Genomic DNA, 22,625 nt, shown 5'->3' on the forward strand with positions numbered 1-22,625 from the left:
CCATATGCCAACTACTTTACAGTGTGGACTGGATGCATTTTAAGTGACACCTGCACTGACAGGGTCACCAAGTAACTTGCAAGATAAAAATCTTGAGAGGGGAGGGGCATTGGAGATGATCTTGTGTCAGATGATAAAAGGTTACAGTGAGACAAAGAGATAGAAAAAGGTGTCTTGCTGTGGAAGAGGTACAAGGTTACTCGGCCAGAGAGAGAGATTGATCAGCAATGAAGACAGAAACATGTGTGCTGCCACAAAGGAGATACATGGTTACCCAATCAGAGGAAAGTGCAGGATAGAGAGAGAGAGAGAGAGAGAGAGAGAGAGAAGGAGACAGCAGGATAGAGATGGCAGCAAAGAGCCGGGCATACTAACAAGGGATGGGGATCAGAATATAAATGGGATGGTCAAGCAAAGGTAGAGAGAGATATGCCCTAGCACTGCCAGGGTATACCCTTGATGTTTGAAGTTCATAATATAAGTGGCAGGATATTGCCAAAGAAGTGTGAGTAGAGAGTGGGAAGGGGAAATGAGTGGTGAAAACCTGGGGATACAGAGAGGGAGGAAAGCTACTGGATAGCAATGATAAAGAGAAACAGGGTCCATGAAGACAGGATTGGGGAGTGAGAGGTTGGCATAGTTCATGAAGGATGAAATGTGAGGAAGAAAAGAGATGTAGAGATGTAGATTGGTTTGTTGAGGTAGGGTATGTGAAAAGTTTTCGTTACATGTAGGTGGGGCACACACTGCTTCTAGAACTCAGTTTTGCTGACATGGGTAGGTCTTCTCAAAAACCTCATATTGCTAGACATCTCAGTCCACTGTCATTTCCTTCAGTGAGGCCCAACATCCTGAGATCGGTCCTCACTACTTCATCCCACGTCACCAACCACTTTCAGTGATCAACACTTCTTTATGCAGCTGTCCTAATTCATATGCATCACATGTCCAAACCAATGTAGTCTTCTCTCTTGCATGCTACATTTGATTCCTTTTATGCCCTACTTTTCTTTCAATACATTTGAACTTTGTTGTACATGCGCACTGATGTCACACACCCAAGGGTTTACACGTCTTCTGCATTCAGAGCCTATGTCTCACTACCAAGGAGTATAGCTGTTCGCACGCAAGCACCTTACAGTCTACCTTTCACTGAGAGAGTCTTCCTCCACCCTATTCTTATTCTAGAAACAATACTTTCAGAGTATTCTCCACCATTACTAATTTGATCACCTAAGTAACAGAGACTATCTACAATCTCAAGCAAGCCTCCTGAGCATTTGAGAGAATCTAAGTCCCATATGCTCTCAGTTCTAGAAGCACTGTGTGTCCCACACACATAACAAAAACTTTTCACACAACCTACCTCTCTACATCTGCCACATACAAAGACAACTTTATCTGTCAATCTACCTGTGATTCCACTGCATCTCTTATGTGTCCATAGTTTACAGAGTGTAGTGAATTGAATTTCTTCTAACTCCTTTCCTACATGGCCCTAAGCACTTTTAGAGATGGAATTAGAGTTTTATGTTCTTTCTTACTGACAAAAACTTTGGTCTTTGCTAGGTTAACCTGTACCCTTTAGCATTTAAACTGGCCATATCCGGCCAGAAGTATTCTGCCTGTTTTATGTTCAAACTGGCCAGATCTGGTCTCTTACACCAACCCTACAATATCATTTTAAAAATTAACAGCTACCTCATCAAAATCTCATAGCTACAAGATAATGCATGATTAGTTCAAAACAATGTGGATAAAAAAAGCATTAATTTGGGCAGAGTAATGCGAACACTAAAGGGTTAAGGCTCTTTGATTTCAGGTTCTGTTTCTATACTTGGAATTTTTTCTCCAATTCTGTTAAAGATTCTGCAATAAGAGCAAGGTCATCAGCATGTAGCAGTTCCCATGACCATCCAGTTTTGAATTCCTCTGTTACGTTCTGGAGGATGATAATGAATAAGAATGGGCTGAGAACTGAGCCCCAGTGAATCCCTACTTGTACACTAAATTCATCATTGTATTCGTGGCTGACTCACCTTACTGACAGCAGTACTGTACATAGCTTGTACAGTTCTAACAAACCACTCCTCTACTCCTAACTTCCTTATAGATCACCATATAACAGAGCAGGAAACTCTGTCAAAAGCTTTCTCCAGGTCAACAAATGCGAAGTACAATGGCTTACTTTTGGCCAAGTACTTTTCCTGCAGCTTGCACATATTTTTCTCCGATTCCTTTTAGCCTTTCAAAAATTGTGTTGGTGTTTATCAGGATATGAATACAGGGATAGTAGCTGAGTTACTGGAAAGGTTCAATTATTACGTATCATCTGTTCAATGCAAAAACTGAAGCAGACATCTTAAAGTGGTGGTGTTAGCATATTGGTTGTAAAAATTCTGCAAGGAACCAGTTCAATGTAATTTCATGGTGCAGTGAGTACAAGAAGATGGCATCTCTGGTACTCTTCCCATTCATCAAACATTCTGTGACCTCTTCAATGATTATCTGTTCTTTGTGTTTCCCTTTTCTCTCTGGTCTTAACTCCTCTATTCCATCTTGTCTTTCTCTGGTATACCACAGGAAGATGGAACAGGGAGGACAATACCAGAGAGAAGAGATACAAAGAATAGATATTGAAGAGGTCACAGAATGTAAAGAACTGACAAATCAACTAATAATAATAATAATAATGATAATAATAAAGTGAAGATCAAAGCATATTTATCAGCCAATTGACTATCCCCAAATATAACAATATCTGTTTCAACACATGATTTCACATCAAGAATCTTGCAAAACAAATACATAAACGTGATTATTGTAACCACCCTGTTTAAACAGGAACAACATGCAACTAGAATCCTCAATGTCTCTAAAAATGCTTAGACTCACCATCACTGAAGATGTCTCCTGGTGAACACAGGTCTTCAACTTGGTAAAGATCACATCAAAGAGAGTAGCTTTCCTCTTTAGGAGGAACAGAAAATACTGTGGCCTTAAACAACAACTGTGAAACCTGCAATGGAGTACTGCTCTCATTTCAGGGTCAGTGCTGCAGTTGCATACATAAACATCTTAGACCACATGCAAAAGAAGTTCACTCAACTGATTGGTATGAAGTTACATTTATTCTTCAACACATATACAAATGTACCGAAAAAAGATAATCAGAACTTCAGCTTGTATCCTGCTTAAGTAAATATATCTTAAAGATGATGCATCACATTCCACTGGCTTCCTTGGTATGGTATCTACAGCTGAATGTTTTTCTTAATGCCAACCACTTTACGGAGTATAGTCGGTGCTCTTTTTGTGCCACCATGCAGCTCACAAAAACTGTGAATCCTGAGGGAAAAAGTTGCAGCTTGATGCTAGAGGATGATGGGATAAAGTATGAGATGGTGGTGAATGGGTGGGTGGGGGTCAGAGCAGGTTCTTCTAGAGAAGCTGCATGCCTAATCACATTTAAAAGAGGGAGAGAATGATCAGTCAGAGCTGCAAAGAGATAAACAATGGAGATGAGGTGTGCAGGTAGTCCTTGAATGCACAAGGTGAGAAATGGGCAGTTGAGGTTGCAAGATTATATGAGGAGCAGGATATGGAGGAAGGGGAGGCAGGCTGCAGCTGTAATGATTGAGTAGGGTTGAAGGGTGGATGACTGATGAGTTGGGAGAAGAGAAAAGGATGCAGAAGAGAATGAGTGGAGACCATAGGGTAGTGACGATATAGCTGACAGAAGAAAGACAAGAAAGAAATGATGTGTGATTGGGTAAGCTACATGAGGGAGAGAGAGAGAGAGAGAGAGAGAGAGAGGCAGGTGTAGTGCATGATGTGAGATAATTTAAGGGTGGGTTATTAATCGATGTAATGTTAGAAGGGAGAAAACAATATTAATGGATGAAGAATAACTAAGAAGTAAGATAGTACTGGTAGGTGGGAAAATAAAGTGGTTGAGCTGCATTGAGAGAGATGTCAGGTAGAAGGGAGGATGATATAGGGTGAAATGCCTATTTCTGCATATATATATATATGTATAGAGTGTTTGAAGTGGTGTACAGATATTGTATATTGAGAAAAAGTAGGCAGTTTGAATTTTGGATAATCCTTTATTAGTGCTTTCGTTCATTTATGAGCTCATCAAGACAAAATCAAAATTATTTTGATTTTTCTTGAGTTCATAAATGAATGAAAGCACTAATAATGAATTATCCAAAATTCTGACTGCTTCCTTTTTCTCTCTCCCTATATATACACAGTTCTTCCAAAACTTAGTTACACTGAGGTGGGCAGGTCTTCTCAAGAACCAAGCATCCTAATCCTTTGTCATCTCCTCTGTGAGGCTCATGGTCCTGAGGTCAGCCTTCACCACTTCTTCCCATGTCTCTCTCTTCCATGAACTCTAACAATATTACATGATCATCATCACTTCTTTGTACATCTGTCCTCATTTGCACACATCAAATGTCCATACTAGTGCAATCTTCTTTCTTGCGCACTCCATCTGATTCCGTTTATGCCCAGTTTTCCTTTCAGCACATTCTATGTCATTTGAAAACATCCAAAAGAGCATGCTTGCTTCATTTCTTTTTAATCTTTTCAAGTCTTCTGTATTCAAAGCCCATGTCTCACTACCATGCAGTATTGTAATTCTAACACAAACATCATAAATCTACCTTTCACTCAAAGGTCTTTACCTTTGTTACCAACAGAGGTAGTAGCTCCCTGAACTTTCTTCAACCTATTCTTACTCAGGCAACTAAACTTTCAGAGCAACCACTTTTCTGGCTAAATACATCTCCTGGATAACAAAAGCTATTAACTATTTCTAGTGAGCTATTTGGGCAATGAAGAGAGTCTATTTACTATGTTCATAGTATGTGTCGATTTAGAGCATCTATCATGAGCTTATGTTCTCTGCTAGCCTGCCTGCAATTCCACTACATGTCTTGGGTGCCCATAGCTTATATTGGATAAAATGTATGGAGCTCACACCTACACTGACACATATTCTCTGTACATAATTCTCAAGCTGAATCACTGTGGTGGCATGCAACAAGGCCAGACCTTTGAATTACTGGAACAGTCCATCTATCCAGTTCCACTCACAAAGCTTGGAATGACTCAAGCCAGTAGTAAAGTCACTTGCCCAAGATACTACACAAGCAAATTTCTTTAAAACTCAGTCATATCTTCATCCATTTATATCTAAATATACAACTACCTTTTTAAATAAACCATTCAGGCTTCCTAGCCTTACTGTCCAATTTTTATTACACACACACACTCCAGTCTATGAGACTCTTGTTAATATTTCAAATAATTTTAAAATACTGTGTCTTGCCCATATGTATTAATTAAGCTATTTCTGATGAAAAACTTTCAAACTTTATGTACTCTCAAACAATTCAAAAATTCATCACCAGTTTGCAACTATATCAAAACTTCTTTCTTAACAGATAAATTGTGAGAGTACAGAGGTTTTTTATAATTGGACTCCTTTCCAAATAACAATCACTCAACAAGACAGTAATAGCAGTAGATAATTTTTGTAAGGAAGTAGACCGAAGCAAGCAGTGATGTTTCTATTATAACACACTATAAACTGTTACTAGCAGAGTTTTTACACTCAATCATTCTAATGTCAAAGATCCAAATATCTCAAGCAATCACCACCATATACTTACTATACAATCTACTTAATACATAACCTGAATTTTGTTTGTCAATCACACTGATCAATAACCATTTAATCAATTGTTACAAAATTTACAAAATGGAAAATCTTACCAATAAGAGAAGCTAAATATTGAACCTCAACACCACATATTTCACAAGTGTAGGCACCATTTGAAGACTGGAAGTTGGTTTTCTTCTTTTTATACTCAATCTGTGGCTGTATTGTGGCTTTAACTTCTTTAGAGATGATATCTAAGGCTTCAATACAAACAGGGTCACCAAGGTTAGTTTGTCCAGTGCTAATCAATCGAGCAGGGCCATGACCATCAGGTAACTCTAAATCAAAGTACAAGTCTGTCTTGTCTTTTCGTATACGAATTCGCTTGCTCTTCCGCAACACTGAATTATTATTTTCATTTTTGCCATCTGATTTAGTTTCATTCTTACCATCCAGCTTTGATTCAATGTCAACCACTTTCTCGCATTCTAATTTTGCATCATCATTTTTTTTAGCAGAAGGTTGTTTTAATTTTTTGGGACATGAAACATTTTTTTTTGCACAAAGTCGTGCCATATCAATAGGAGGAGGTAGTTTTATGGTCTGTTTTTCACCTGTACCATCACAGGTGACAATGTCAATATTTGGGTAACAAAATATTGTTTCTGTTACCTCTTCTTCTTCATTCGAAGAGATACCATTTCCTTCTGTCAACAACTTTGATGTCTGATCAGAGTATGTTACCCGTAATTTATCAGCCAGCACCATCAAGCTGGATGCATCATTTTCATTACTTGTGGCTTCTGTTAAGGAAGTCACTACTTCTTCTACTGGCTGCAACTCAACTTCTCGCAGATCCTCATCAGAGGGAGTTGGCTGATCAGAAGGACTAAATTTTATAGCAACTGAAAGAACTTTCCACAACTGAACAGCTTCTTGTTTTAAACAATCTGGCATAGTGTTAAAAAGATATATGGCCTCTTTTAACTAAAAATAGAAAAAATATGTAAATTTACTTCATTATAAAATGCAAAATATACATCCACACACCCAAAATAGATATTTTTAAAAAATTTACTTATTTTATAAATGTCTATTTGTTGAATGGATGTGTTACTTTTCTGATGTAACTCAATGTATCAGCCTATTCTGAAATAAACACATATAAGATGTGCATCTGCAGTTTCCATCTACCAAATTCCATTCATAAGATTTCAGTTGGCCTATGTGAGAGTACATCCAAGGTGTTATGCAGTGTGACTGAACCTATAGCTATGAATTCTAAACTCAAGTCTAATAGTAAAATTTTTAAGTAAAGATTAGTTGAAATGAAACTGCATGACAAATGCCAAGAACAAATAAGACAATAAATGCCTTATAATATAGTATGTAGAACTGGAGGTTTAAGTATTGGTGATTCAGTATTAACAAACTTAACTACTTTTATCATTCAACAGATGTATTCTTGTATTGAAATAACTCCCAAATCTATGTAATGCAAATTCACACATGATGACTGACAAGTGATGACAAAGCAAGATACGATAGAGAGCAATGGAAAATTTGGAATGAGATAGAAAAAATCTGAGAGGATATAAAGTGAGAGAGTACTTCTGATGACAGATGCTTAATGAATCTTGCTAAGTTGCAAAAATTCTGCCTTAAACATTTGTTAATTTCAACAAAAAATGAGAGATAGATGCAATTTAAGGGAACTTTAGAGGCTATTTCTAAAAGGTCTAGTAACCACAAAAAAAGAGAGAGATGATTACTGATAGTGAATAGTTTTTGGTTTGTAAATATTAATAACAAATGGCAAAGTGACCACCATCTTCAATATCAAACATCAATCTAAAATGCTTACATGCATGAGTGGACAATCCCTAAACATCTGCTGATACATTTTTGTGTGAATACGTAGTTTTGATGCTAACACATGAGAATGAAGAGTCATGATCATAAATATATGAATGAACTCTATGCCATGTACTTACTAACTCAAATATTTGGATGTATTAAAATAAGTACCAGCTGAGTACTGAGGTTGATTTAATTGATTTAGCTTCTCCCTCTAAACTGCTGGCCTTGTGTCAAAATTTTAAACTAATCTTTGGATGTATTCTTTTATTGGTTTCGATCAATGGACTGTGACAATGCTTGGGCACTGTCTTCAGAAGTGTTAATCATAATGGCCCCAGTACTGACTTTAGACTGGCATTTATTCTATAAATCTCTATTTGTTAAACCACAAGTTACAGGTTACAGAATTAACAACATCAGTTTTCAGAATAGTGCAAACACAGACACACACACACAACAGGCTTCTTCCCTAGATTTTATCATCTAAATGGAACTGCATAACATGTGCAGCATCTTGGGCAGGGGTTGTCTACTATAGCCTTAGGTGAACTAATACCTTATAAAGTGAAACTTTTAACCATACACACATAACTGCACATATATCTTTTATCTTTTACTTGCTTCAGTCATTAGACTAACCCATGCAAGCAAAGAAAAGTACACATTAAAACAAAGATTATGATAATCCCCTTATTCTATTCACTTGTGTTGGAATTAAGAAATTGAGATGTTAAAAATAAATGGGAAATGTAAAAGTATAAATTTTCTACTCTATTGAAGTAATTACCATTTCTATGGACTGTGTGAATTAATCCCCACCACTTTCTTCAAAACTGAAAATGCAACTTTTTGTATCTTGTCATAGTTGTTTAGTCTCAGGTCAATTTTTGCTTGAGCAAAAATATGATCAAAAATGTATAAGCTGTGACCATCCTATTTTTGTGCTTATTATTAGGGACTACATTATCCAATGTGCCCTTTCTTTTTAAAGAGAGTCAGGTATAGTTTCATGATCTGATTGCTATTTTTAGCAGATCAAATGATTGCACAGACAGTGGTTCCAGAGATTTTTGGGCTGCCACCCAGGCCACATTCCTAGTGCAAAACACACACCTCTTTCTACTGCAAATTCAAAACAATTGTATTTCAGAAATAAAACTAAACCTAGTTAGCCCATTAATTTGCTGTTTTTACAACATGAAAGAGTAAATTTACATCTTAACTGTAACAATGCTTTTTTTCTTATTTTTACTGCAATCGAGGTACATTGTACAGAAATATCAGCTTTTTGACATCAAATTGAAAAGTACTAAGTAGTAGTCTTAGATCCCCACATTTAGTAATACGTATTTTTCAAGAAAAAATTATGTACTTCCACCTCTTCATTTTAATCTTCACAATTAAAATCCTGCAGTAGAAAAAAAAAAAAAAACGACAGAGAAATTCAGATTTTTTTATATAAAATGAATTCATAGGCACAGATGCAGCTGTGTGGTAAGAAGCTTGCTTCCCAACCACAAGGTTCTGGATTCAGTCCCACTGCATTATCCCTTGGGCAAGTGTGTCCTACTATAGCCTCGGGATGACCAAAGCCTTGTCAGTGGATTTGGTAGATAGAAACTAAAATAAATCTATTGTATATATTTATATATATAGTGTGAGTTTGGAGGGATATATTATCTGGGCGGATATTGTGGTGGCTCTCAGTTAAAGGCTAACCACATCAATTAGTATTTAATCTCTATGGCTACTATAATTATAAGGATATAGAATACGGAGACTTGCTCATCCTCAAAATTTATTTCCTCTTATTTTACAATTTCGTACAGCATATTTTTATGGTTGATACAACATCATCATCATCATCATCATCATTTAGCGTCCGTTTTCCATGCTAGCATGGGTTGGACGGTTCAACTGGGGTCTGGGGAGCCCGAAGGCTGCACCAGGCCAGTCAGATCTGGCAGTGTTTCTACAGCTGGATGCCCTTCCTAACGCCAACCACTCCGAGAGTGTAGTGGGTGATTTTATGTGCCACCGACACAGGTGCCAGACGAGGCTGGCGAACGGCCACGCTCGGATGGTGTTTTTATGTGCCACCGACACAGGTGCCAGACGAGGCTGGCAGACGGCCACGCTCGGATGGTGTTTTTATGTGCCACCGACACAGGTGCCAGATGAGGCTGGCGGACGGCCACGATCGGATGGTGTTTGTTACGTCCCCAAAGCACGGAGGCCAGTCTATGCGGTACTGGCTACGGCCACGTTCGGATGATTTTCTTGTGTGCCACCGGCACTGGTACCACAAAGATACAAATTCTATTGATGTTCATCTATTTTGATTTGATTTGATTTGATTTTCACTTGCCTCAACAGGTCTTCACAAGTGTCACAAGAAGGAAGGTATGCACAGGTGGACTGACTACGTCGCAGGTAGGGGCCACGGGTTATGGCCTGACTAGTCTTGCCGGGTTTCGGATGGTGTTTTTATGTGCCACCGACACAGGTGCCAGATGAGGCTGGCGAACGCCACGATCGGATGGTGTTTGTTACGTGCCCACAGCACGGAGGCCAGTCGATGCGGTACTGGCTACGGCCACGTTCGGATGGTTTTCTTGGTGCCACCGGCACTGGTACCACAAAGATACAAATTCCATTGATGTTATCTATTTTATTTGATTTGATTTGATTTTTTCACTTGCCTCAACAGGTCTTCACAAGTGTCACAGGAAGGAAGGAAGGTATGCACAGGTGGACTGACTACGTCCCAAGTAGGGGCCACGGGTTATGGCCTGACTAGTCTTGCCGGGTCTTCGGTTGGTGTTTTTATGTGCCACCGACACAGGTGCCAAATGAGGCTGGCGAACGGCCACGATCGGATGGTGTTTGTTATGTGCCCACGTCACAGAGGCCAGTCGATGCGGTACTGGCTACGGCCACGTTTGGATGGTTTTCTTGTGTGCCAACGGTACTGGTACCACAAAGATACAAATTCCATTGATGTTCATCTATTTTGATTTGATTTGATTTTCACTTGCCTCAACAGGTCTACACAAGTGTCACACACTTGCCTCAACAGGTCTTCACAAGTGTCATAAGTAGGTGTCACACACTTGCCTCAACAGGTCTTCACAAGTGTCATAAGTAGGAAGGTATGCACAGGTGGACTGACTACGTCGCCGGGTCTTCGGATGGTGTTTTTATGTGCGCGGTACTGGCTACGGCCACGTTCGGATGGTTTTCTTGTGTGCCAACGGTACTGGTACCACAAAGATACAAATTCCATTGATGTTCATCTATTTTGATTTGGTTTGATTTGATTTGATTTGATTTTCACTTGCCTCAACAGGTCTACACAAGTGTCACACACTTGCCTCAACAGGTCTTCACAAGTGTCATAAGTAGGTGTCACACACTTTCCTCAACAGGTCTTCACAAGTGTCATAAGTAGGAAGGTATGCACAGGTGGACTGACTACGTCGCCGGGTCTTCGGATGGTGTTTTTATGTGCCACCGACACAGGTGCCAGATGAGGCTGGCGAACGGCCACGATCAGATGGTGTTTGTTGTGCCCACAGCACGGAGGCCAGTCGATGCGGTACTGGCTACGGCCACGTTCGGATGGTTTTCTTGTGTGCCACCGGTACTGGAACCACAAAGATACAAATTCCATTGATGTTCATCTATTTTGATTTGGTTTGGTTTGATTTTCACTTGCCTCAACAGGTCTTCACAAGTAGTGTCACACACTTGCCTCAACAGGTCTCCACAAGTGTCACACACTTGCCTCTGCCTCAACAGGTCTTCACAAGTGTCACACACTTGCCTCAACAGGTCTTCACAAGTGTCATAAGAGGGAAGGTATGCACAGGTGGACTGACTACGTCGCCGGGTCTTCGGATGGTGTTTTTTTATGTGCCACCAACACAGGTGCCAGATGAGGCTGGCGAACGGCCACGATCGGATGGTGTTTGTTGTGCCACACAGCACGGAGGCCAGTCGATGCGGCTGTGACGCTACGGCCACGTTCGGATGGTTTTCTTGTGTGCCACCGGTACTGGAACCACAAAGATACAAATTCCATTGATGTTCATCTATTTTGATTTGGTTTGATTTTCACTTGCCTCAACAGGTCTTCACAAGTGTCACACACTTGCCTCAACAGGTCTCCACAAGTGTCACACACTTGCCTCTGCCTCAACAGGTCTTCACAAGAACCTACACATGTTTCCACTGCACAAAGTATGTGCAGTTATACATGCAACTGGGCATGATTTTCTTCAAGATCTGTCCATTTGGCTAGTTTTGAAGTGAACTGAATTCAGTTGGTTGTTTGTTAGTTAGGGGTCAGGAAGAGGTTGCTTTGAAACTGAAATCAGTTCTGTCTCTAAGCTTGTGAAGTTGACCTGTTTCACACCAGTTGCTGTCTGAAATCAGGATTCTATCTAACTAGGTCAAGGTTGATGTTACTGTTTTGGTAGGCCTCTTTGTGTATTGTAGTAGTATATATCTATGTGTGTGTGTCTTTATATCAGTGTTTATCCCCCACCACTGCTTGACAACTGGTGTTGGTGTGTTTACATCTCTGTAACTTAGCAGTTTGGCAAAAGAGACAAAAAAAAAAAAACAAGTACCAAGCTTTAAAAATAAATAAATCTTGGGGTCAATTTGTTCAACTAAAAAACCCATCAAAGGTGATGCCCCAGCGTAGCCACAGTTGAATGACAGAAACAGATAAAAGATATATACATAATGCCTAAGCAAAATATATGTAATATATATATGTATATATATATAAGTATTTATATATGTGTGAATGTGTGTGTATGTATATATACAAATAAGAAAATGGAGAAATAAATTCATCTCATTCATCAATTTATGGATATTACAATTTTACATTATTTATTAATTATACAAATGGGAACATCAAAATCAGACTAGACATTATATAAATCAATAGGTAATATAATAATAAAAATAATACAAATACATATTTTAATAGTCATATTATAAATTAAATTATTGAAATTCATAAACTACTCCTTATTTTTTTTATATGCATGCATGCATCATCATCATCGTTTAACGTCCGCTTTCCATGCTAGCATGGGTTGGACGGTTCAACTGGGGTCTGGCAAGCTCGAAGGCTGCACCAGGCCAGTCAGATCTGGCAGTGTTTCTACAGCTGGATGCCCTTCCTAACGCCAACCACTCCGAGAGTGTAGTGGGTGATTTTATGTGCCACCGACACAGGTGCCAGACGAGGCTGGCAGACGGCCACGCTCGGATGGTGTTTTTATGTACCACCGACACAGGTGCCAGACAAGGCTGGCGAACGGCCATGCTCGGATGGTGTTTGTTACATGCCCTCAGCACGGAGGCCAGTCGATGCGGTACTGGCTACGGTCACGTTCGGATGGTTTTCTTATGTGCCACCGGCACTGGTACCACAAGGATACAAATTCCATTGATGTTCATCTGATTTGATTTGATTTGATTGATTTTCACTTGCCTCAACAGGTCTTCACAAGTGTCACAAGAAGGAAGGTATGCACAGGTGGACTGACTACGTCCCAGGTAGGGGCCACGGGTTATGGCTTCACTACTCTTGCCGGGTCTTCTCACGCACAGCATACTTCCATAGGTCTCGGTCTCTAGTCATTTCCATGGTGAGACCTAACGTCGTGCTTCACCACCTCGTCCCAGGTTTTCCTGGGTCTACCTCTTCCACGGGTTCCCTCAACTGCTAGGGATTGGCACTTTCTCACACACCTATCTTCATCCATTCTCGCCACATGACCATACCAGCGCAATCGTCTCTCTTGCACACCACAACTGATGCTTCTTAGGTACAACATTTCTCTCAAGGTACTAACGCTCTGTCGAGTAAGTACACTGACATTACACATCCATCGGAGCATACTGGCTTCATTCCTCACGAGCTTACGCATGTCCTCAGCAGTCACGGCCCATGTTTCACTGCCATGTAGCATGGCTGTTTGTACACATGCATCATACAGTCTGCCTTTTACTCTGAGCGAGAGGCCTTTAGTCACCAGAAGAGGTAAGAGCTCCCTAAACTTTGCCCAGGCTATTCTTATTCTAGCAGTTACACTTTCAGCGCACCCCCCCCACTACTGACTTGGTCACCTAGATAACGGAAGCTATCAACTACTTCTAGTTTTTCCCCCTGGAAAGTGACGGAAGTTGTTTTCTGCAGATTTTCGGAGGTCAATGCTCCCGAGCATCTGCCACATACAAAAACTATCTTCCCAGTTAGCCTACCTTTGACATTGCTGCACCTCTTATGTGTCCATAGCTTACACTGGGTACATCTTATAGAGTTTCTACCTACACCTTTTCTACAGATCGAGCAGGGCCATCTTCCTGAGGATATTTGTGGATTGTCTACCTTTCTACTTATTAGGACTTTGGTTTTAGCTAGGTTGACTCTAAGGCCCCTCGATTCTAAACCCTCCTTCCACACCTGGAACTTCTCCTCCAGTTCTGATAGTGACTCAGCAATTAGAGCGAGGTCGTCAGCATAGAGGAGCTTCCAGGGGCAACCTGTCTTGAATTCCTCCACAATTGCCTGGAGGACTATGATAAATAGGAGGGGGCTGAGTACTGAACCCTGGTGGACCCCAACCTCTACTTTGAATTCTTCTGTGTACATGTTGCCAACCCTAACCTTACTTACGGCATCTCTGTACATGGCTTGCACAGGCCTCACCAGCCATTCATCTATCCCTAGTTTCCTCATTGACCACCAGATGAGGGTTCGGGGGACCCTATCAAAGGCTTTCTCCATGTCAACGAAAGCCAGGTACAGGGGCTTATCTTTGGCTAGGTATTTCTCCTGCAGCTGCCTTACCAGGAATATAGCATCAGTGGTGCTTTTCCCTGGCACGAACCCAAACTGCATCTCATCTAAACTAACTCTCTCTCTAATTAGTTGGGCTATGACCCTCTCCGTAACCTTCATTACCTGATCCAACAGCTTGATACCTCTGTAATTATTTGTATCTAGGGCATCACCTTTACCTTTGTAGCAGTTGACTAGTATGCTGCTACACCAGTCATTGGGTATGACTCCTTCGTGTATCACCTGGTTGACTATACGGGTGACTAGGTTATAGCCGACACTGCCAAATATTTTGAGCATCTCTGCAGTAATTCCTGATGGGCCTGGGGCTTTCCCTGTCTTCATGCTTCTAATTGCCTTAGCTACCACGGAACTATCAACTCGGATAGCTGGTCTCTCTGTTGGGTCAACATTCGGCAGACTCTCTTTATCCCATTCATTTTCTTTATTCAGCAACCTTTCATAGTGGCATCTCCAAACCTCTCTCTTTGCATCCTCATTTAGCGCAAGTGAACTATCATCCATGCGAACACACTTCTCTCCTACCACATCACGATTCTCTCTCACACACTGTCTTGCAACACGAAATACCTCAAGTTTTTCATCCTCACGGCTCAGAACATTGGCAAATTTTTTCTTATCCGCTTCCCCTCTGGCTAAATAAACCTGTCTCCTAGCTTCCCTTTTGGCTAAATAAACCTGTCTCCTAGCTTCCTTTTGGCTAAATAACCTGTCTCCTAGCTTCCCTTTTGGCTGTCTGATACAATTCCCTGCTACCACTGTTCTTCCAGTCCTTCCAAGCCTGTCTCTTTTGTCTAATAGCCCTGTCAACCCTGTTCCACCACCATGTTACTCTGGGTCGAGATGGTACTTTGCTCCATCCACAGATCTGTTCAGTGGCTGTCAGCAGATTGTCTCGTAGGAATCTCCAGTTGTCTTCCACATTAAGTGAAGCTATATCCCCTTCTATTTCGTCAAAGGCTTCGAGTAGTATGTCTCTAAATCTCTGTCCATTTGCAGGATCTTTAAGCTTCCAGACCCTTCTCCTCCAAGCTGGTCTTCTTCTGGGCAACCATTTAGCTCTGATCCTGATGTCGCTAACTACTAATCTATGTTGAGGAGTACATTCTTCGCCTGGAAAGGTTTTGGCATTTATAATCAGCCCTCTTTCCCTTTTTCTGGCAAGGATGTAGTCAATCTGGCTGGTGTGTCTGCCAGAACGGTAGGTGACTAGGTGAGAGGTGGGTTTCCTGAAGTTGGTATTGCAGACCATAAGGTCATTTTCATCGCAGAACTCCAGCAGCCTGGTTCCCTCCTCATTACGAGAGCCAAAACCGTAGCCTCCATGGATGCCATGGAAGCCCCCGACATGTCGTCCAACATGTCCATTGAAATCACCTGCCACGAAGAGAAGGTCACTGTCATTTGTCAACGAAGTAGTCCGCAATAGGGTGTCATAGAATTGGTCTTTTTGTCCTTCCGGTAGCCCTGGTTGAGGGGCATATGCCGAGATGATGGTAGCTGTCCTATGGTGTAGGACTAATCTAATTTTAATTACTCTGTCACTTACTCTGACTACCTCGATTACCTTACCTACTCATTTCTCCGCAAGAAGTATACCCACGCCCCCGACCCCGTCAGTGTTCCCTGCCCAGAAAATCTTGTACCTGTGTTCTGTGAGCATATATATATATATATATATATATATATCATTCATAACCCCTATCTTACTTTGTACTATATATATATATATATATATATATATATATATATATAATATATATATATATATATATATATATATATACTGTCTGATGAACGGCAACGAGAAACTCAGAGTAACAGATTTTGTTGAATTTTCTGCTGCTTAAAATAAAGTATATATATATATATATTATATATATATATATAAAATAATAGTTATCGCCATACTAATATGGCATTCTTATAAAAATAAGAAAAAAGCTGTCCGCTTATTAGCTCCATGAGGCCATCGCCTTAAGTTAGCTATTTGATACACAAACTGTATCCATATAACCTTCGAACAAGGGAGGTCAGTCGCTCCACACTACTTGACCAGCAGCTACAGACGCGTTTCGGAGTATTGCCCCTTTTCAATGCAGCGTAGCCAGCCAGTAGGTGTCGCTTCCGACAATCTCTGTTCGATGGTTTTATTTACCTAGTTTCGGTGGAATACATCCACTTGTTTTCAATAATAGAAATATTAAAATAACTAAGTCTCTCTAAAAGAGAACAGCGGCAGCGTTCCCGGAAAATAATAGTTATCGCCATACTAATATGGCATTCTTATAAAAATAAGAAAAAAGCTGTCCGCTTATTAGCTCCATGAGGCCATCGCCTTAAGTTAGCTATTTGATACACAAACTGTATCCATATAACCTTCGAACATGTCACCTACTGCATCTCCTACTCTCTCTGTCTTTCCCTGTATATTGGTCAAACAGGCCAGTGCTTAGCCAACTGGTTTGCCAAACATCTCCAGAACATCAGACTCAGCAATGATACCCCAGGCATTCTGCTCAACAGGTGAATCGCTACATCTGTCTGTGTTCAGACTGGCCTTGCACAGAGGCCACCTGGATTCCCACCTCTGATGAGAGCAGGAATCTATTTTCTCTCTTCATTCCTCAGTTCCTCAGTCTCAATTCATCACCCCCACACATTTTCACACATCCATTTTCCACTACCCCTCCTCCTCTACCTCCCATACACCTATCGTGGCCATGCATTGCCCTCTTTTGACCACCCTGTTATCACCCCATTTTTCTCCAACGCCCCACCCTCCGGACCTTTCCATCGCCCACTTTGAGAACCACTGGCAAAGGAGTTCCTGCATATGCCATATTTATATATCATTGTCAACATATTTATCAATGATCAGTTTCGCTTTTCGTTTGATTCAAGTTCACTCAAGTGTTAACATTGAGGAAAGACAGAACATTATAACAGTGAACGGTTTATAATTTGGACATTTTTATAAAGTTACAAGCATCATGTCATATTTCATTTAGATACTATAAATGTTTAGCTAGTATATGAAATTGTTTTGTTTTGTTATTTTCTTTTCTTCTGTAGGTAAAGCCTATATTCTTTATTATGTTAAGAGGTCGTCTATTTGGCGATCTTGAAGTTCAACTTAGGGTAAGGGGACTAACAGCTATTTCCCCATAAAATGGCATGTAGGGAGATACGCAAGCATCCACTCAAGGCACACACTCATTCTGGGCAATAGCATTTAGAGAGCAAGGTAAACACAGATATTACGCTAAGAGAGCCAGGGAAACAATCATTCTAGATAATGATAAACTATAATGGTATTACACATCTGTAAACAACAAAACACACACAAAAGCATTACTTCCAGTCCTTCACTTTGCATCTGTTCAAAAGGAAACTGACAGATGTATCAATAAGAGTTCTCATGAACAAGAACTGATCTGTTGACGAGTTGAAACCATCGCTGCGGTTTTACGAAGCGTTGTGGAAAAGTCATGGGACGTCATGACTTACCCAATAAACTATTTTCCAGATATAAAAAAATAGAATCGTTTCTTTATTTCTGCTATGTGAAACGACAAATATGTCTAATGGTAATTTTTCTTTTCTATTTTTTTTTTTTACTTTATAAAACGTTTCAAATTTATAATATCAATAACGTAAGACCGGAAAACGTTCATGCCTTCCTTAAGCCCAGATCGTAAATGAAGTGATGTAGCTACCGAGAACTAAAGCTTGATTTTGAACTCTGTCAGGAACTCATTTGCTCGACGGCGCTTATGCAATTAACGTGAAAAAAGAAAAAAAAAGCAGGTTGAGAGAATTTCAAAGTTAGCTTTGAATTTTACAGCGAAAGTACAAATAAAAATTTTAAAAAATGAAAAGTAACTAAAAGAATATACATACATATGACCTGATCAACAATCTAACTTGAAATGTTAATACACACCGGTTAGCATAGAGCAATTCTTTTAGTCACAAGAAAATTAAATATTGTAAACAGTGATATTATATATATCATGAATATGTTGAAATGGTTTCATCGATCATTTAAAATAAATTTTTACAAAAAAAAAAAAAATATTAAAAAGTATTAATGATGTGGAATTTTCATAAAAAAGTGTCAATATTTATCTATCTCTATATATAACACCTACATAGTTATGTGTATACTTCATTCAAATAGACTAAAGAAAAATACGAGTGAATGATGCTACTTATACCTTAGTTTTAAATTGCTGCAAAACATCAGTCGAAATCGGATTAAGTTGCTCCATCATTCTCAGAGTACAGTAAAGTTTTGGTATATATTTTCAACCGAAGAAATGATAACTTACAGTAAATTACAATAACTATGATATTCAACAACTTCGGTTTCCACCATAATGAAAGGAAAATGTGACTCTTTAACTGGAGATTTCATGGCACTCAAGGGGAGACAAAATCGTATTTACAGTTTAAACAAGGCAGAGAACTCTCACTTTATCTTTTTCAAAGAAGGATCATCTGTGATCAAGTAAATCTCGATCAGAAACACTTTAACTGTGCTATCCTGTCTTCTTCTCAAACATAGTGTACCTAGAACCAGCTTTATTCAATGTGCTGTTCTGTTAAAATGATACGATTTGATTTTATGGAGATATTGTGGTTATTTATAGCAGTTTGAAGTGTAGAGGCTCTCTCGGATTGTATACAGATGTATGCTGTTTCCAGCTGACTCTTAACATGTCTCTAACGTCAAACTATTTCATACATTTTGACGCCTTTGTTTTTTTCTCGATTGACTTTCCTATATGACGAATAAGCAGAGCCAAAAAACATATGCTCAATATAAATTTGGCATAATTATACAAATGTATACCCCACTGACTTTGTTAACTCATAACTTCCAGAAAGATGGATACTTTTTAACGAAACATTCAACAAATAATCGATTAGATCCTGTAGTTTGAGTGTATGTAAAGATTTGTTGGAAAAACTTCTTCCGAGCGGTTCGGGAGAGGAGTTTCGGAAAATTCACACGACCCGACATTTACCCCCTCATAACTTTCAGGAAAATGGGATCATGGGTAATTTTTAATGAAATTTTATACAAATACCTTTCAAACAATTGTAGATTACGATTACAAAGAAATTTGTAAGCAAAATCTTTTGGAACGGGGCAGGGGGAGGAGTTTCTGGTAAAAACAGAGTTTCAGATCAGACGGCCCACATAAGATGGAATTTCTCCGTTTTGACGTGGATTTTTCCCAACTTATTTTCCAGCACAGCCTCCAGAATGAAGGAAGCATTTTTTCAAGAAAAAAAGAAAAAATAGGATTTTTTTTTCACTCACGCCACCCCCTTTCCATGCCAGTTCGGAGTGATTTTAGCCAAATTTTTTTTTCACTATGTACTTAAAACCTGTGAGGGAGACCTTTTTAGTTTAAAAAAAGGAATTGTTAATAATTTCAGAGGAAAATGTGTGATTTAAGGGAGATCTGGCTGTTGTTTCTAGCTGTGATGTAAAAGAAGAAAAAAGACAGAAGCGTACCTGTTGGTCCAGAAAAAGGGTCACTTTCAACTTCCACGTGCTGTCTTGATCTCCAAGGTTCACTTCACATCCATGTGCAAGATCGAGACAACACATGGATGTTGAAAATGACCCTTTTTCCAGACCGACAGGTAAGACTACTGTAATTCTCTCTTCACTTCTGACTTTTTTCTTCTATTTCTAGGTATAGCAGCAACGCTGATCCATCAAGGTCCAACAGTATAAAACTCACTAGATCATCTATACTTTGTCACCAACTTAATTTTTTGCAGCCAAGCGGTCACATTTCCCTCACCACAAAATAGCCTAACCATCTCATTCAAAACACAGACCATACCCATAATTTTTTTTTTTTTCTATTTGAGCCGAAATAGCTTGTGATGTAACAGAAGTGAAGAGAGAATTACAGTAGTCTTACCTGTCGGTCCGGAAAAAGGGTCACTTTCAACATTCATGTGCTGTCTCGATCTCCAAGGTTCACTTCATGTGCACTATCCGTTGCTGTACTGTCTCAAACGTCTGCTCTGATGTGCTGTTCGCCACTGACTGACCCTTGTGCTTCACTGAATTCCACATATCCACCGTGGCACTTCAGGTGAGATCCACAGGCTCCACTTCTGACAGGACATGCCTACTCCCGGATCTTTACCCTTTGAATGGCAGATCGAGAAATTAATTTTTTGTAACTAAACACTTTCAAACTTCGGACACTGGTAGAATGTGTCATATAAAACATCTTTTACTCTTAGTGTTGTTGAGAAAAGTTTGTATTTTCAAAGTTATTTCGTGCTAAAGTTGTCGTATTTCGGTAATTTCAAGAGTAAAAGATGTTTTATATGATACATTCTACCAGTGTCCGAAGTTTGAAAGTGTTTAGTTACAAAAAATTAATTTCTCGATCTGCTGTTCAAAGGGAAAAGATCCCTACTCCCTCACTTCCGATCCTTCCCTACAACACAGCTTGGCTCATAACACCACACTAGCACAACCCAAGACCTCCCTCTTCGTTTCTTTCTCACTCACGTCTATTGATGTTTTTCAATATTTTTCCCCCCCATAAATACATTTTATGGAATAATGATACCAAAGTAACACATGTGTTGTCCATTGCTGGGATATAAGAAAAGAAAAAAGAAATGGTAATTTAAATTTTTACTCACACCCCAACCGAACGAGGCTGCATATGCAGGGGTTGTAAAAAATTAATTGCAATATATTGGTCCAATTAATTGATTGGGGTTGTACTGTCAAATTCTTGCATTGTATCCTTACGAGAAGTTTTTAAAGGTATTTGCTTCTATCGGCAACCATTGTGCACAGCCCAAATTTTGAAAGTAGAGTTGTGAAAATTTTATAACATGCAGAAACAGAGCTAACTGTGGGTGAAGTAGCTGCTCTACATCAGCTGAGAGTGATGGCAGACATGTCACAACAGTCTGATTTAACTAATCGGATCTCTAAGGGAGCTCGGAATAGCTTTGCTTGCATGCTCTCCAGCTTGTTGAAAAACATATGTTTATCCAACAATGCATCCAACTGGCAGAAACTGTTTCTGTTCCCTCTCTTCTCTCTCCATGTGCACAATGTGAAATTGGACTCCATTACATCCTCTCTCAAGCAACAGTTCCAGCTATTTGAATCCACCCCGACCACTTCTCACCTCAATTTGACATCGAGCAAGGTGCCTACTGACAGGCAACCTATAAACCTCAAGCATGCAGTCAATGCCAAATTCAGTGACTCTGATATAAAAGGAATTATCCATCTCCTCTCTTCTCTATCCTCCCCCGCATCATGTAACTCTGAGTTTCTTAAACGTCTGAAAGAGAAGCACCCATCGGCACCCCCAGATAATCAACTAAACTGGCCCAATCCCCCAGAATACTTGAGACCAGTCTTCACCTCTGATAAAATCAGAAAGTGATTTCATCCTTCCCTGCTGGTTCAGGTGCGGGAATTCATGGCCTTTAGCCTCAACACCTCGAGGATGGTATCTCCTTATCAGCCGGTGACTTGAAGAATTTGACTCAGTTTATGAACCAGTTCTCTTCAGCGAATGTCCTCCCTTATATCCACCCACTATTCTTTGGTGCAAAATTATTTGGTCTCACTAAACCCAATGGAGATCTGCGCACCATTGCAGTCGGCTGCACCCTTCGCCATTTAACTGCAAAGGTGTTCTTACAATTGGTCTCTAGCTTACTGGAGGAGGAATTTCCCCCATTCAGCTATGAGTGGGCACCAAATTGGGAGGTGAAGCTGCTGCCCACACTACCAGAGCCTATGCCCTCCTTGTTACCCAAGGTCATCCGCAAACTTGACCTTAAGAATTCTTCAACTCCACCAGCCACAATGCTGTCCTCAGCTTAGTAAGACAGAAGGTCCCACAACTCTACTGCCTTGCATGGCAGGCTTATCGGGATCCCTCCTATCTCTCTTTCAGTGACCAAATCATCACCTCTGCCTCAGGAGTCCAACAGGGCAATCCACTCAGGCCTGCTCTGTTCACACTGGGCATTGATGACATCACCAAGATGAGGGGCAAGCTAAATCCTCAATGTCTGGTATCTCAATGATGCTTGTTTGGAGGACCTCCGGAAAGGGTTCTCGTCATTGCAAACATGATGGTCAAGGAGCTTATCATTTATAGCAGAGATAATAGTAGCAGA

The 22,625-nt window shown here is 40.0% G+C and overlaps 1 protein-coding gene across 1 annotated transcript in view; it reads right to left on the bottom strand.

The window, feature by feature from the left end:
• LOC115221476 (GDNF-inducible zinc finger protein 1) overlaps positions 1-18,835 on the bottom strand; it is a 34,178-nt gene extending 15,343 nt beyond the window's left edge. Inside the window, exons 1-2 of the mRNA XM_029791667.2 lie at positions 18,647-18,835; positions 5,791-6,664 (exon numbers count right to left, since the gene is read on the bottom strand). Coding sequence (XP_029647527.1) covers positions 5,791-6,664; positions 18,647-18,703 — 931 coding nt within the window. The 5' untranslated portion in view covers positions 18,704-18,835. The remainder of the gene's footprint in view (positions 1-5,790; positions 6,665-18,646) is intronic.
• Between the last annotated feature and the right edge of the window lie 3,790 nt (positions 18,836-22,625).

The sequence above is a fragment of the Octopus sinensis genome, linkage group LG18 (genome assembly GCF_006345805.1).
Source record: "Octopus sinensis linkage group LG18, ASM634580v1, whole genome shotgun sequence".
NCBI classification, from domain to species: domain Eukaryota; kingdom Metazoa; phylum Mollusca; class Cephalopoda; order Octopoda; family Octopodidae; genus Octopus; species Octopus sinensis.